Consider the following 18,097-nt stretch of genomic DNA (forward strand, 5'->3'; position numbering starts at 1 on the left):
GAGACTATACTGTAGTGAAGAAGACAGATAAGAAAAATAAAATAGGAGTTCCCGTCGTGGCACAGTAGTTAATGAATCCGACTAGGAACCATGAGGTTGCAGGTTCGATCCCTCGCCTTGCTCAGTGGGTTAAGGATCCGGCATTGCCGTGAGCTGTGGTGTAGGTTGCTGACTCGGCTCAGATCCTGTGTTGCTGTGGCTCTGGAGTAGGCCAGAGGCTGAGGCTCAGATTGGACCCCTAGCCAGGGAATCTCCATATGCCTCGGGAGTGGCCCTAGAAAAAGGCAAAAAGACAAAATAAATAAATAAATAAATTTTTAAAAAAGAAAAACAAAATAATCACAATTTTTGATACATGCAATGAAACAGATAAAGTACAGTCAGCCCTCTGCACCCACAGGTTCCACATCTGCAATTCACAAATCCATTTCGTATAGGTCCCATTTTATATAAAGGACTTGAGCATCCACAGATTTTCCCTGGGGGTTCCTGGAACCAATCCCCTGAGGATACTAAAAGACAACTGTAGTGTGACAGCACACTGGGATGGAGTTGAGACAGCTTACTTTTTCTTTCTTCTTTTTTTTTTTTTTTTTTTTTTTCCAGCCGAGCCCAAGGCATGTGGAAGATCTCAGGCCAGGGATCGAACCTGTATGACAGCAGGGACCTGAGCCACGGCAGTACAATCCAATCCAGATCCTTAACCCACTGTGCCACAAGAGAGCTCCAGACGTAGCTTACTTTAGAAGACACACTCCAGAAAGGACTCTCTGAAGAGGTAACATCTCGGCTGAAACAGGAGCAAATGAGGAGCCTGTACCAGCGCTCTATGCTACTATAACAAATTACCACAAATTGAATGGCTTAAAACAATACAAATTATCTCACAGTTCTATAAATCAGAAGTCTGAGTGAGCTAACTTCCCTGCTCTTGTTTCATAATGTGGAAACCGAGGTGTCAGCCAGCCTGAGTTCTCATCTTGGCTCTGGTAAAGAATCTACTTCAAGCTCATTCTGATGGTTGTGCTTTTAGAGCTGAGGTCCCCATCCCTGTGTCTGCTGTCAGCTGGAGGTTAGTCTCTGCTTCTAGATCCTGACAGCATGCCCTGGCCAGGGGCCCCCTTGATCTTCAAAGTCAGCAACAGTGAGTCAAGTATGTTTCATGCTTCACATCTCTCTGATCTTGGTTTTTGCTACATCTCTCCTGCTTCCAGGAGCAGGAACATTCTAGTGAATGTTCGCTGCCTTTAGGGGCTCATGTGATTAGATTGAACCCATCCAGATAGTTAAGGATAATCTCAGTACTGTAAGACCCATACCTTTAATCACATTTGAAAGTCTGTTTGCTATGTAATGGGTAACAGACTCACAGATGCTAGGGCTTAGGGCATGTTCATTTTTGAGGGGACATTATCCTGCCTTCCACACACTCAGACAAACACTGACCCAAGAAGAAAGGAAACACTGAGTAAAGGGCCTAAGAAAGGAAGGAGCTTCACCTGCACAAGACAAGTAGTGGAAAGGAAGGCCCCCGGGCACTACAGCAAATTGGAGGGAGAACCATAGCAATGACACCATGCACTTCTTTATGAGAGTAACCTTTTTCCCGTTTGAATCATGCAACTTTAGAACCTATTTTGAATATCTGAATTAATCTTAGTTATTCTAAAGCTGAAGGTAGAACATAAGCCTCCTGACTTTCAATCTCTTTCACTTTCCACAAAATCAAAAGCCATCAATATCATTTTTTTCACACCTATATGGAGAAATTTCTTCTAATTGATATTTTTAACCCTAAACATTTTGGTTCTTGAATACAGAATTTCTTCAAGTATTGATCTGCATGCAATCACAGTATATGTAAAATTTATATTAGGTATCAGGAGGCAAAAAACAAATTTAAAAAGAATTAAAAATATGAGAAAGAAACCTTATCCTAAACACTCCTTAGAAATTAAAATATTAAACAAAAAAAACTGAATTATCTCTTTTTCTCAACAGCTTTTCACATAGACTTTTAGGGTAGTGTTTTGTGGTTAAATGTTTATAAGGAGAATTGCACCTGCACCTGTGTTGTGGTCTGTTTTTAAATAAACTTGCACCTGCAGGAGCTTTTCATAGAATTTCTATTTGGGATACTACATATTGGTCATTTGACCATTATACACAACTCTTCCCTCTCACCACGCTACCTTGTGGACTGGTTCTAATTTAAAATAGCCTATCTCCAAAAATTTACTTTATAAACAACCATTTAGAGTTCATGATAATTCTCTATAGGCACAATAAAAAAACAAGGTTTCCAGGAAATCCCTCAAACAATATGCTCCTTCTAATTTTTTAACTCCAGTGATCTGGCCCCTTGCTGCTTTAAGGAAATTCTAATTCATTTTCAGGATATTCTAATTGATTTGCCTCTGCTTTAGTCAAATACGCCTACTTTCTATTTCCTGTATATGATTTGCTAATTACTGTTTCATAATCTTTTTTACTCTGCTATTTCTTCACCATAAATTTATTTTTCCTTCCTGACAATCCTCAGAAAAAATCTTAAAATCTTTAAAACTAATTTCAGCAAGTCTTTCCTGCTTAACGTCAACCTATGCATTCACTCCTTTACTGTTTCTTCATTGATAATAAATTAATTTTATATCTCTATATCATCTTATAGAAGTTGGCATATTACTTTACATTTTTATCACTTTTCTTCATATATGTATAATTTATCTTATACTAAATTAACAGTTTCTGGATTCAGAGAAGGGTTCATAAATAACTGTAGCAAAAGGATATAAGGAAACACTGATGGGGAATTATTCTCTGGAAAATGGGTGAGGATATAAAAATATTCTTGTTCTAATTCTTCCACTCAGAGTTTTATATCACATGTAGGTCCCATACTAAGTCTGTTTTCCCCAATAACAAGAAGAAAACAAAAGTCTATGGAGAGGAATATCATGTCAAAAATTATTTTAAATATCTGATGCATTCTTTCAAGACTATTATATAATTTTTTGTATCTTTCTCAGAGTTTCCAATAAGTTTCTCTGGCCTAAAAGGCGTGCAATAATTATTTCCCAACAAACTTTTTTATAGTATCAATATTTACTATAGCACCAAAAGGAAATTAATATAGCTATCTTTTTTGCTCATAATTTCCTCATATAATTGGAGGCAATACATACTTTTAAAGTTTATTTTCTCCTTAAGACACTGAAATAAAATTGCCATTATAGCAAATATGTATTTGTAGTCTGCAAAGCTAATGCTATTTACCTGGCCCTTAATTCAAATGATCATTCACTCATTTATTCCTTCTCTCAAAAGGTTGTCTACTGGCATCTACTATACATGGCAGAGATAAAGAGAACAAAATAGGTATGACTTTTTTTTTAATGGATTTACCTGATGACAAGTACAATGTGCCATAGGAGCAGAGGAGATGGGAGAGAGGAAGGCAGGATGAAGGAATGCTTTCCAGACAAAGTAATATCTATGCTGAGATTGAAAGATAAGTAGAACTCAGGCAAAAAAAAGAAAAAATATTGTCTAGAATGAATAAATTATCAACAACTGGGAGCTGAGAGAATATGAAACTATTGGAGGAAATCAAAGTTCAAAATGGCAATATGAGTTTAGAGACCATATATTTCATGTGTCAACACACTTATCCTTAAGCACCTAGTACAGTGTTGTGTGCTAGGCAAAATTAAAATAGTTTATGTGGATGTAAATTTCACATTATTACATAACATGTTTATAGAGTAGTGATTCTGTATAGATAACTATATTACACTTGATTATTAAATATCTTCATTCAGTTCAGTTCTTTAGCAACCTGAAAGAAGTTTTCAAATACAACATCACTGGAGTTCCCACGGTGGCACAGTGGTTAACGAATCTGACTGGGAACCATGAGGTTGCGGGTTTGGTCCCTGCTCCTGGCCTTGCTCAGTGGGTTAAGGATCCAGCATTGCAGTGAGCTGTGGTGTAGGTCACAGATGCGGCTCGGATCCCATGTTGCTGTGGCTCTGGTGCCAACCAGTGGCTACAGCTCCGATTAGGCCCCTAGCCTGGGAACCTCCATATGCCACAGGAGCGGCCCTAGAAATGGCAAAAAAGACAAAAACAAACAAAAAAAAAAACAAATACAACATCACAATATTATCAGTGATGTACATTTATTTGAAAGGAAACAAGTAATGTATTCACTGTTATTATAGTGTTGTACGTGGATCATTAATTGTAGTAGTTAGCAATCACAATTGAAGTAATGCTCTGATGTGGCACTCAGTGTAAACAAAAACAAACTGAAAAAAGTAATTTACAGTGAATAAACAATTTTGCCAAAATCACAGGAAAGAAAAAAAAAATAAAATAAAATAAACCAGCCCCAAAATTATCAGTGAAGGAACAATACATCAATCTGTGAATATCCTCTAATTGTACTCCATGTTGTTGGCCTGCACTCTGAACACATCTACTAAATTGCTGCTTTCCCAGGCCCCAAAATAAAACTGGAGAAATATAATATGGCCTATGCCTTATGATACTTCTATTTTTCTGCCATTATATTACTTGCAATTGATACCATATCTCTGAGTAATCTTAAATCTATAAATCTGAAGGCTCAAGTTTTTCCAGTACATATATTGAAGCAGAAATTCATATGTCTCTGAGCCCTACAAGTTGTTTTGTTTTTTTAGGGCCACACTTGCGGCATATGTAAATTCCCAGGCTAGGGGTCTAATCAGAGCTACAGCTGCCGGCCTATGCCACAGCCACAACAACGAGGGATCCGAGTCTTGTCTATGACCTACACCACAGCTCACAGCAACGCAGAATCCATAACTCTGCCGTGAGCTGTGGTATAGGTCGTAGATGCAGCTCGGATCTGGCATTGCTGTGGCTATGGCATAGGCCGGCAGCTGTAACTTTGATTGGACCCCTAGCCTGGAACCCTCCATATGCCACAGCTGTGGCCATAAAAAGACCAAAAAAAAAAAATTAGACCAAGAGAGAATATAAAATAGTTATGAAAACTAACTTCAGAGTAAGACAGACTTGCATTTAACTACCAGTTATACAACCTCAGTAAACTGCTTCACATCTCTGAGCCTTATCTGTTAAAAGAGGATAATAATGGCACTCTCCTCATAGATATATTGTGAAAATTAAATAAGACAATGTACTTAAGGAGCTCCTGTCGTGGCTCAGTGGTTAATGAATCTGACTAGGAACCATGAGGTTGCAGGTTCAATCCCTGGCCTTGCTCAGTACGTTAAGGATCTGGCGTTGTGGTAAGCTGTGGTATAGGCTGCAAATGCGGCTCAGATCTGGCATTGCTGTGGCTGTGGTGTAGGCCAGCGGCTACAGCTCTGATTCTAGCCCTAGGCTGGGAACCTCCATTTACCTCAGGTGCAGCCCTAGAAAAAGACCCCCCCCCAAAAAAAAAGATAATGTACTTAAGATAACTAGAATAGTGACTGATATGTAATCAGTATCTCCCCAAATATGGAATGTTATTAACAATGGCAAGTGGAGAAAGCCCAGAAAGGGATTAAAACTTTTGGATATCATAAAAATGTGAGTTGAGCACACATGGAAGCTTTATTCAGATATATTTTTTGTTATCACTGTTAAAATTTTTTTCATGGCTTAGTTTCACACAGTAAGTTTAGAAGTCTTGACCTTGAATAGATTGGAATTACATATTTAACTGCATATAGCTTATATATTAATCCAAACCTTTTGAATTTGACACGATGATAGATAGTCAGTCCTATAACTGTAGTGGCAGGCAGGAAGTATACACTGCCTAGTCTACTAACTCATGTGTGCTAGCTACTTAAGAAAAAACCATTCCAAACCATATTTCGTTAAATATCAAATGTCCCATGTTCCAGATGAATGTGGAAGACACCCAAATCTCTTGCTCTAGTTTATATTTTTTTCTCGAGCTTCAGAACCATATATCCTACTGTCTAGATTAGACATGTGAACCTCTTCACAGACACCTCAAATGCAGCACTTTCAAAATTTATTTCCCCCTGCTTCCTGAACCCTGCTAACCTCTTTCCTCCTCAGTTTTCTATCTCAGTGGAAGGTATCATCACCTACTCAGTTGTCACTGTAACTCCTCATCCCCTCATACCTAGTCAGACACTAAGTCCTATAATACCATCTCTTTAAGTACACAGCTATTAATCTGTGTACTTTTTATATCCTCACACCCAGGGCTCTAGTTTTGACACTAAAGTTCATCACCTAGATTATTCTAAGAGGCTCACAATAACTTCCCATCTATAATCTTACCTCTTTACATCAATTCTCTAATCTTGCCCTATTTAAAACCCTCCAAAGGTTCCCCTTTGTTCTTAGCATAAAGCCTGTTATCTCTTAACACCAAAAATAGATATATCAATGTCACATTTGAAACTCTTATTAAATTCTTTTTTTTTTTTTTTTTGGTCTTTTTTTGCTATTTCTTGGGCCGCTCCTGCAGCATATGGAGGTTCCCAGGCTAGGGGTCTAATCGGAGCTGTAGCCACCGGCTTACGCCAGAGCCACAGCAACGCAGGATCTGAGCTGCGTCTGCAAGCTACACCACAGCTCACGGCAACGCCGGATTGTTAACCCACTGAGCAAGGGGAGGGACCGAACCGCAACCTCCTGGTTCCTAGTCGGATTCGTTAACCACTGTGCCACAACGGGAACTCCATCTTATTAAATTCTTAAGTTGGACTTCCCACTGTGGCTCAGCAGGTTAAGAATCCAAATAGTATCCATAAGGACACAGGTTTGACTCCCTGGCCTTGCTCAGTGGGTTAAAAGATCCAGCATTGCCGTGAGCTGTGATGTAGGTCACAGACGTGGCTCAGAGCCTGTGTTACTATGGCTGCGGTGTTGGCCTGCAACTGCAGCTCTGATTAGACTCCTAGCATGGGAACTTCCACATGCCATGCCCTAAAAAGACTAAAAAAAAAAAAAAATTCTTAAGTTGTTTCTGCTAACTTCTAATACCTTACTGAAATTTAACAGAACTCAATTTAACTCTCATTATGTGATCAGCTATTTATCAGTACTTAATATATATAAGTAACTGTATTAGATATCACAAAGGTTACGAGAAAATGGTGATATATCTGGCAAAAATGTAAGTCGGGTATAAATAGTCTAATACAATGGAGAAAATGTTTAAAAATCCTAACATAGGACCTAAATAGACATTTTCCAAAGAATGCATACGGGTGGCCAACAGACATATGAAAAGATGCTCAACATTGCTAGTTATTAGAGAAATGCAAATCAAAACCACAATGAGGTATCACTTCACACTGGTCAGAATGGCTATCATCAAAAAGTCTACAAATAATAAATTCTAGAGAGGATGTGGAAAAAAGGGAATTCCCACTGTTGGTGGGAATGTAAATTGGTGCAGCCAGTATGGAAAACTAAAAAAAAATGAAAAACAGAACTACCATACGATTCAGCAATTCTACTTCTGGGCATATATCCAGAAAAGATGAAAATGCTAATTCGAAAATATACAATATTCTTAGCAGCAATATTTTCAGCCAAGATGGAAGCAACCCAAGTGCTCATCAACACATATCTGGCTTAAGAAGATGGAACATGTATGTGATGTACACACACACACACACACACACACACACACACGCAAAAAATAGATTATTAACCATAAAAAGGAATGAAATATTGCCATTTGCAGCAACATGGATGGATCTACAGAATATTACATGTAGTTAAGGGAGTCAGACAGTGAAAAACAAATAATATATGATATCACATATGTGGAATCTAAAAAACACAAATGAATCTATATATAAAATAGAAATAGACTCACGAACATTGAAAGCAAACTTACGGTTACCAAAGAGGAGAGGAACAGAGGGACAAATTAGGAGTATGGGATTAACATACAAACTACTACACATAAAATAGATAAGCAATAATGATTTACTATATGGCACAGGGTGTGGGTTGCAGACGCAGCTTGGATCCTGCATTGCTGTAGCTGTGTCGTAAGCCAGCACCTACAGCTCTGATTCCACCCCTAGCCTGGAAACTTCCACATGCCATGGGTGTGGCCCTAAAAAGAAAAAAAAAAAAATTGTTATGTGGGACAGTATAAGCAAAGAGAGAGAAAAAGAAATCTCAAAAAAAAAAAAAAAGAACAATGTGTATTTCAGTTTGCCTAATATATAGAGTTTAATGAAATCAGTAGGATAGCAGCTACAAAAATAAGTTGAGGCCAGACAAACGCAGGCTCTGAATATTAGGTTGTGCTAATGGTTTTACACTAACTAAATAAAGAGAATGAGGGCTGACTAAAGAAAAAAAATTGTACGAACTGTGTTTCAAAAGACCTTCACCGTCAAAGCTACAACTATCATTGAATCAGTAGTTTTAAAGGAGTTCCCATCGTGGCTTAGAAGTTAGCGAACCCAACCAGCATCCATGAGCATGAGAATTCGACCCCTGACCCCACTCAGTGGATTACTGATCCGGGGTTGCCGAGAGGTGGAGTGTAGGGCGCAGATGCGGCTCAGATCCCAAGTTGCTGTGTCTGTGGTGTAGGCCAGCAGCTACAGCTCTGATTGGATCCCTAGCCTGGGATCTCCATATGCGGGCCTAAAAATACAGACAAAAAAAGACCGGAAAAAAAAGTTATATATAAATAATTGTATCTACAAGGTTCCTCATGATAAGAAAAAATAAAAAGATTAAAGTAATAATTGTGCAGTTTAGTTGGATTAGAGTTTGGAAGGGAAAGCAGTGTCACAATTTCAGTAAATTCTTCATTTTGTAATTTAAACAACTAAGCTGAGTCATTTTTAACTAGGGTTCATATGCTTATCTCACTTTTTACTAGAAGTTCTATATTTTACTTCTAAATCACTTTTAGGATTTTTGTATCTTTAAATAGTTACAGAACCTAGTTACAAAAAGAATCTATAACCTACTGGTTTCAGAGTAAGTGGTTTCCGACAGAAATGAAAGCAGATGGCAAATATATTTCATCTCTTCCATTTTCTTTCTTACATCTAAAAATAATCCTTTTCTGCACCTAAAAATATTTCAAGGAGTTTCTGTGAGAATATTATCTAAATAAGTTGATCGCTTTTAATACCAAGAATACATTTTCCCATTATTTCTCTCACATCAAATTATTTTTACAATTACTACTTTTCTGAGCATTTTTTAAAGGTATTTCTTTGACAACTGCAGTCATCATAACCTAGTTTGTGACACTGGGACAAAAAGTAAATATGCTTTTAACTATTTGCCCAAGTTCACAAATGCTGTATATTAAATATTTCATCTGTTAAATGTTACTTAAAAAAAAAAAAAAACCTATGCTGATTACCACAGAAGTACAAACCACATTGCAATTCATTGTAAAAGGCTACTATTTTGCATGCTGACACCAAGGTTAAAAATATATTTTCTCAAATACTGACCTACATTCTAGGGATCTAAAAAAGCAGTACTTGAATCTATACTTAATGGGACTTACAGTTTTTGGAGGGAAAGCAGTAAGTATAAACAGAGATCTGTATGAAGCATGGGAATGCAAAAGAGGAACTTCTTCATCCGGTCTGAGGCCAGGAAAGGCTTTTAAGGTGACTTTTAAAATTAGTCTTAAAATATAGAGATTCAAAAAAAAAACAGAAAAAAATCAATAAAGCCAAGAGCTGGTTCTTTGAAAAGGCAAACAAAATTGACAAACCTCTGGCCAGACTCACCAAGAAGAGGAGAGAAAGAAACCCAAATAAACAAAATAAAAACTGAAAAAGGAGAAATCACAATGGATACTGCAGAAATACAAAAAGCCGTAAGCGAATACTCTGAAAAATTATACGCCAACAAATTTGACAAACTAGAAGAAATGGACAACTTTCTAAAGACTTATAGCCCGCCAAAACTGAATCAAGAAGAAATAAATCAACTGAACAGACCAATCACTAGAAATGAAATTGAATATGTAATAAAAACACTACCTACAAACAAAAGTCCAGGACCAGATGGCTTCACAGGCGAATCCTACCAAACATACAAAGAGGGACTATACGCATCCTCAAACTTTTCCAAAAGGTTGAAGAAGAAGGAATACTCCCAAAGACATTCTATGAAGCCACCATCACCCTAATACCAAGTCAGACAAAAGAAGAAATGAAAAAGGAGAAATCACAATGGATACTGTGGAAAGATACCAGCAAAAATGAAAATTATAGGCCAATATCTTTGATGAATATGGACACAAAAATTCTCAACAACATTTTAGCCAACCGAATCCAAGAACATGTAAAAAAAGATCATACACCACCACCAAGTGGGATTCATCCCAGGTTCACAAGAATGGTTCAACATACGTAAATCAATCAATGTCATACACCACCTTAACAAAACAAAAGTCAAAAACCACAGGAGCATCTCAATAGATACAGAGAAAGCATTTGACAAAGTCTAACATCCATTCATGATCAAAACTCTTACCAAAGTGGTTATAGAGGGAACATACCTTAACATAATAAAAGCCATTTACGACAAACCCACAGCAAATATAATAGTCAATGGAGAAAAGCTGAAAGCCTTCCCACTAAAATCTGGAACAAGACAAGGATGCCCACTCTCACCACTGTTATTCAACATAGTACTGGGGGTCCTAGCCACAGCAATCAGATGAACAAAAGAAAAGGCAACCAAACTGGAAGAGAAGAGGTAAAATTGTCACTGCATGCAGATGACATGATACTATATATAGAAAACCCTAAGGACTCAACACAAAAACTACTCAAACTGATCAACAAATTCAGCAAAGTAGCAGGATACAAGATTAGCATTCAGAAATTGGTTGCATTTCCGTACACTAACAATGAAATATTAGAAAAGGAATACAAAAACACAATACCTTTTAAAATTGCACCCCAAAAAATTAAATACCTGGGAATAAACCTGACCAAGGAGGTGAAAGACTTATATGCTGAGAACTATAAAACATTAATCAAGGAAAACAAAGAGGATTCAAAGAAAAGATATTCCATTTACCTGGGTTGGAAAAATTAATATTGTAAAAATGGCCATACTACCAAAGCAATCTACAGATTCAGTGCAATCCCTATCATGTTACCCATGACATTTTTCACAGAACTAGAACAAACAATCCAAAAATGTATATGGAACCACAAAAGACCCAGAACTGCCAAAGCAATCCTGAGGACAAAAACCAAACAGGAGGCATAACTTTTCCAGACTTCAGGCAATTACACAAGTAATCAAGACAGTGTGGTAGTGGTACCAAAACAGACCTCCAGACCAATGGAACAGAATAGAAAACCCAGAATAAAACCAAGACACCTACAGTCAGTTAATCTTCAACAAAGGAGGCAAGAATGTAAAATGGGAAAAAAGACAGTCTTTTCAGCAATGGTGCTGGGAAAACTGGACAGCCACATGTAAATCAATGAAACTGGAATGCACCTTCACACCATGCACAAAAATAAACCCAAAATGGCTTTAAAACTTAAACATAAGACAAGATACCATCAAACTCCTAGAAGAGAAGATAAGCAAAACATTCTCTGACATCCAAATTATAGATGTTTTCTCAGGTCAGTCTCCCAAAGCAAGAGTAATAAAAGCAAAAATAAACTGGTGGGACCTAATCACACTGACAAGTTTTGCACAGCAAAGGAAACCATAAAAAAAAAAAAAAAGACAAATTACAGAGTGGAGAGAATAGTTTCAAACGATGCAACTGACAAGGGCTTAATCTCTAAAATATACAAACAACTTATACACCTCAAGAGCAAAAAAGCCAACACCCCAATGGAAAAATGGGCAAAAGACCTGAATAGACTTTCTCAAAGGAAGATGTACAGATGGCCAACAAGCCGCAAAAAAAAATGTTCAACATCCCTGATTATTAGAGAAATGCAAATCAAAACTACCACAAGATACCACTTCACACCAGTCAAAATGGACATCATTAATAAGGCCACAAATAACAAATGCTGGAGGGGGTGTGGAGGAAAGAGAACCCTTCTGCCCTGTTGGTGGGAATGTAAGCTGGTACAATCACTATGGGGAACAGTATGGAGGTACCTTAGAAAACTATACATAGAACTACCATATGACCCAACAATCCACCCTTGGGCATATATCTAGACAAAACTTTCCTTAAAAAAGACACATGTACCCACATGTTCATTACAGCACTAGTCACAATAGCCAAGACATGGAAACAACCTAAATGTCCATGACAGATGATGACTGGATTAAGAAGATGTGGTATATATACACAATGGAATACTACTCGGACATATAAAAGAACGAAATAATGCCATTTGCAGCAACATGGATGGAACTAGAGACTCTCGTCCTGAGTGAAGTAAGTCAGAAAGAGAAAGACAAATACCATATGATATCACTTAAATCTGGAATCTAATATATGGCACAAATGAACCTTTCCACAGAAAAGAAACTCATGGACTTGGGGAAAAGACGTGTGGTTGTCAAGGGGTAGGGAGTGAGATGGACTGGGAATCTGGGATTAATAGATGCAAACTATTGCCTTTGGAATGGATAAGCAATGAAATCCTGCTGTATAGATAGCACTGGGAACCTATATCTAGTCACTTATGATGGAGTATGATGAAGGATAATATGAGAAAAAGAATGTATATATGTGTATGTGACTGAGTCTCTTTGCTGTACTATAGAAAACTGACAGAACACTGTAAACCAGCTATAATGGGAAAAAAATCATTAAAAAAGTAAAAAAAATAAACAATTTTTAAAAATTAAAAAACTGTCCAAAAAAGCTTGTTATAACTATGCTAAAACTATACTAGCTTTGTTAAATATTTGCCATTGTCTGAATAGATAATATAAATATAATCATCAAAAATACTAAATAAAAAATAAATAAAATTAGTCTTAAATGCACTATCAAAAAGGAAAATTACAGGCCAATATCTTTGCTGAATACAGATGCAATATTTTTCAACAAAATATTAGCAACCAAATCCAACAAAATATAAAAACAGATCATACACCACAATCAAATTGGATTCATGTTAGGGTCTTAAGGATGGTTCATCATATGCAAATGAATCAATGTGATTACACTACACCACCAACAACGAAAAAAGACAAAAACACATGATCATCTCAATAGATGCAGAAAAAGCATTTAATAAAATTGAACATCTATTTATATAAAAACTCTTATCAAAGTGGGTATAGAGTGACCATATTGCAACATAATAAAAGCTATTTATGACAAACCCACAGTCAACATAAAACTTAATGATGAAAAGCTAAAAGCTTTCCCACTAAAATCTGGAACAAGACAAGGATACCAACTCTCACTACTTCTATTCAATACAGTACTGGAAATCCTAGCCACACAAATCAGATAAAAAAAGAAAGAATGAAAAGAAAAGAAATAAAAGGTATCCAAATTGGAAGGGAAGAGGTAATACTGTCATTATATGCAGATGACATAATACTATATATAGAAAGCCCTAAAGACTACACACAAAAAGTACTAAATCAGATAAACAAATTCAGCAAAGTAGCAGGATATAAGTTTAACATACAGAAATCAGTTGCATTTCTTTACACTAACAATGAAATACCAGAAAGGGAAAGTAAATGATCAAAAGGGACCTGCTGTATAGCACACAAATCTACTCAATGTTCTGTGATAACCTATACGGGAGTAGATATGTGTATACATATGGCTGAATCACTCTGATGTACAGCGGAAATTAACACACATTATAAATCAATTATACTTCAATAAAACTAAATTTTTAAAGAAAAAAGGGAAAGTTAAAAAAAACTTTTAAAATTGCATCAAAAAAAGATAAAATACTTAGGAATAAACTCGACCAAGGAGGCAAAAGACATGCTGAGACCATCGATAAAGGAAATTAAAGATGATACAAAGAAATGGAAAGATACTCCATGCTCAGGATTGTTTTGGCAATTCTGAGTCTGCCTGATTAGAAGGGACAATGGATAATGTGCCTTTGAATTTACTATAGCATGAAGCATTCTGTTACAATTAGTAACCAGCCAATATTTGCTGAATGACAAAACCTGTTTAAACCTACATTCAAAAATGATTTCTGGAGTTCCCTGGCAGCTGACCATGAGTTCCTGTTGTGGGAGCCCTGTCCCAGGTTTCTGTGCTGGATTTGCTAATAAAATCTGTTTCCGCATGTACTTATTTTTTTCTTTTCACAGCCACACATGCAGCATATTGAGGCTCCCATGCTAGGATCAAATAAGAGCTGCAGCTGAGGACTACACAGAAACTTGAAGCAACACTGGTTCCTTAACCCAATGAGCGAGACCAGGGATTGAATCCCCATCCTCACAGACACTATGTTAGGTTCTTAACCTGCTGAGCCACAAAAGGAACTCCCCCACATGTATCTTTTTTTTTTTTTTTTTTTTTTTTTTTTTTTTTTTTTGACCCAGCCAGCAGCATGCAGAAATTCCCTGACCAGGGACAAACCTGTGCCACAGCAGCAACCCCAGGTGCAGCAGAGATGACTGGGGATCCTTATCCAGCTGAGCCATCAGGGAATTCCTCCACATGGAAACACTGAAGATACTGGAGTTGGACTTAATGACTCCTAAAATCCACTCCGGCTCAGGTTAGCTCCCTTAGGGATGTTAACAGCCTTGTGCACCATTCATTCACTCCGTTTGCGTAGCACGAGATAGATAATCAAATACTGTCATTTCAGTAGTCATTAAACAATTCTTCATTCAACACTTACCCTGTGCCAGACACTGTATGGGGTACTCGTGTTCACAGAGCTCTACCAGATGATACAGGGGGTTAGAGAAGAGATCCAAGAGGTGATGCTTAAGCTGTCTCTTCAATACAACAGAAATTTCCCAAATTTGGGCGGGAGCACTTGGTAGTTAGGGGGGCGAAGGGGAGGTAGGTGTACAAAAACAATGATGTAAAAGGCATGTTGAGCGTTTTCAGCAGCTGAAGGCTGGGTAACATAGGACAAGTGTTCACAGCATTCCTGCGAAGTACATGTAATTTGGCACGTTTTGTGTAATTACTTGCTTAATGCGTGTCCCCTGCTGGACCTCAGGTGCCACGACTTCAGGAGCAGCACCTGCTGCCGCCCACCGTGGTTCTCCCAGAGTCTAACACGCTGCCTTGTGCTCGTTAGGCGTTGAAGAATTCCTAAAGGGTCTGCCCCTGAGAGTTAAAACGTGTCATTTCCAAAATATCTCTAAGAGTGAACCTTTTCCACTAAAAGGAAGAGAAATCGAGGTGCCCTCTGCAGCCAACTTCAGCTCCTCAGAAAGTCTAACTCCAGAGAGCGGCTCTTGCCTTCCCAACGCCACCTCTCGGAAACACTCAGGGACACAAATCCCCCGACATCCCCGAGGCCTGAGGGCAGGGAGCGGGAGGTGGGCCACCTTCCGTCCCGCAGGACGCCCACGCCAGGACTCTCTATTCCAGGCGCGCCGCCGCCGCCGCCTCAGGCTATGGTGCCCAGATACGTCGTATTTAGAAGTTGTGGAGACAGAAACAACTTGATTAACCTTCAGCGGAGAAGACAAAACAATGCCAAATGGTCACCTGAACTGGACTGGGTGCCAGCGACGCCCAGTACAGGCGCAGTACAACTCGCCTCTCAGCCCCGGACCTCTCTTAGGCACAGAGCTAAAGCGCCCTCTGATGGTCTCTCCGCGACTTCTCCTCGCGCTTCGCTAGCCTTCCCCCCCAAGCCACGCCCAGGCTCGCGAGAGTAAGAACTGAAGTCTTCCAAAAGCGTTCTGCGGAACTGAACTTCTGCGTAACTCTCGTTCCTGTACGGAAAGAGCTGAGGGACCAACCGGAAGGCCTGTTCACCCACCTCAGGGAGCATCCTGGGGGCCGGAAGAAGGTGGAAAGTCCTGCATCCACTTGGAGCGCGTGGCTGTCATAGAGGCGGCGTATTGCTGCACCGCGTGGGTACTGTGCGGAGGTCGGAGGTCGCCGAAAGCCTGACGTCTGTGTAGAACCTGAGACGCGAGCTATGGTGAGGAGATCGCAGCGGCGAGGAGCGGCTAAGTGGGCCGCTCTGCGATCCAAGGCAGGTCGCGGTCCAGTGGAGGAAAATGAAGACGATTTAGAATCTCCGCCCTCACCAGGGGACTCCAGTTACTACCAAGATAAGGTAGATGACTTCCATGAGGCCCGATCTCGGGCCGCATTGGCTAAGGGCTGGAGCGAAGTAGAGAGTGGGGACGAGGAGGAGGATGGCGATGAGGAGGAGGAGGTGCTTGCTTTAGATGTTGCTGATGAGGACGACGAAGATGGAGAGAGTGCAGGGGATGAGGAGGAGGAAGAGGAGGATGGTGGAAGCTCCGTGGAGAGTGAGGCTGAGGCCTCGGTGGATCCCAGCTTGTCGTGGGGTCAGAGGAAAAAAGTTTACTATGACACGGACTATGGGTCCAAGTCCCGAGGCCGGCGGAGCCAACAAGAAGTAGAAGAAGAGGAAAGAGAGGAGGAGGAGGAGGCACAGCTCATTCAGCGGCGCTTAGCCCAGACCCTGCAGGAGGACGATTTTGGAGTCACCTGGGTGACTGCCTTTGCAAAACCAGCACCTCAAGTAAATGAGGCTGAGACACGCGTCGTGAAGGATTTGGCGAAAATTTCAGTGAAAGAGAAGCTGAAGATGCTGCGGAAGGAATCACCAGAGCTCTTGGAGCTGATAGATGACCTGAAAGTTAAGTTGACAGAGATGAAGGATGAACTGGAGCCATTGCTCCAGTTGGTGGAGCAAAGAGTCATTCCACCTGGAAAAGGAAGCCAGTACCTGAGGACCAAGTACAACCTCTACTTGAACTACTGCTCCAACATCAGTTTTTATTTGATCCTGAAAGCTCGGAGAGTTCCTGCACATGGACATCCTGTCATAGAAAGGCTTGTTACCTATCGAAATTTGATCAACAAGCTGTCAGTTGTGGATGAGAAGCTGTCCTCTGAGATTCGTCATCTACTCACACTTAAAGATGGTGCTGGAAAGAAAGAACTGACCCTAAAAGTAAAATCCACGAAGGCTAAGCCAAAATCTGTTTCAGAGACTTCAGCTGCTGCTGTTACAGACCTTTCTGATGATTCTGATTTTGATGAAGAAGCTGCACTGAAATACTATAAAGAAATAGAAGACAGGCAAAAATTGAAGAGAAAGAAAGAAGAAAATAGTACTGAAGAACAAGCTCTTGAAGATCAAAATGCAAAGAGAGCCATTACTTACCAGATTGCTAAAAACAGGGGACTTACCCCTAGGAGAAAGAAGATTGATCGTAATCCCAGAGTGAAACACCGGGAGAAGTTCAGAAGAGCCAAAATCCGAAGAAGAGGCCAGGTTCGGGAAGTTCGTAGAGAAGAGCAACGTTATAGTGGTGAACTGTCTGGTATTCGTGCTGGAGTTAAAAAGAGCATTAAGCTTAAGTAAAGTTTTTGCTTGGCTTAAGTTTTTTGGTAATATTTTTAGAACAATAAATTTTTTTTATTTTTAACTGGTGAAGTGGCTATATTAATATTTAGTCTCTAACCTTAAAGTTCTTGTCAGTAGTGAAATTTCTTTGGGTTATTTGTTCAATTCATTTGTCTTTTACTTTGTAATCAGATCATACATACTAATAAGTGTGGGAGCAATTTGAAGCTGCATGGGTAAAGAGATGGTATTGAAAAAAGTTCTCTAACATTCTGTCAAATAGTAGCTAAGGGAAATTGCACAGCTAGTTGTGGAGCAAGAAATAAACTTAGAATATTTTTATAATTTTTTAGGTAAAGTGAAGAGAATGCACTTTTGAAAATATCTTACTTCTAAGATAACCTACAAATCAGTTCTGACATTTCATTTACCTAAAGCATAATTCTTTTTTTTTTTTCTCTCTCTTTTCTTGAGCAGCTCCCGCGGCATATGGAGGTTCCCAGGCTAGGGGTCTAATGGGAGCTGTAGCCTCCCGCCTACACCAGAGCCACAGCAACGCGGGATCTGAGCCGTGTCTGCGGCCCACACCACAGCTCACGGGC

General features: G+C 39.2%; 1 protein-coding gene across 1 annotated transcript; it reads left to right on the plus strand.

The window, feature by feature from the left end:
• On the plus strand, positions 15,961 to 17,577 carry UTP3 (UTP3, small subunit processome component homolog (S. cerevisiae)). Its single transcript, NM_001142835.1, is given in 1 exon segment — positions 15,961 to 17,577. A coding segment is annotated over 1 exon segment (1,425 nt). The 5' UTR covers positions 15,961 to 16,088; the 3' UTR covers positions 17,514 to 17,577.

This window comes from Sus scrofa, chromosome 8 (genome assembly GCF_000003025.6).
Source record: "Sus scrofa isolate TJ Tabasco breed Duroc chromosome 8, Sscrofa11.1, whole genome shotgun sequence".
Taxonomy (NCBI): domain Eukaryota; kingdom Metazoa; phylum Chordata; class Mammalia; order Artiodactyla; family Suidae; genus Sus; species Sus scrofa.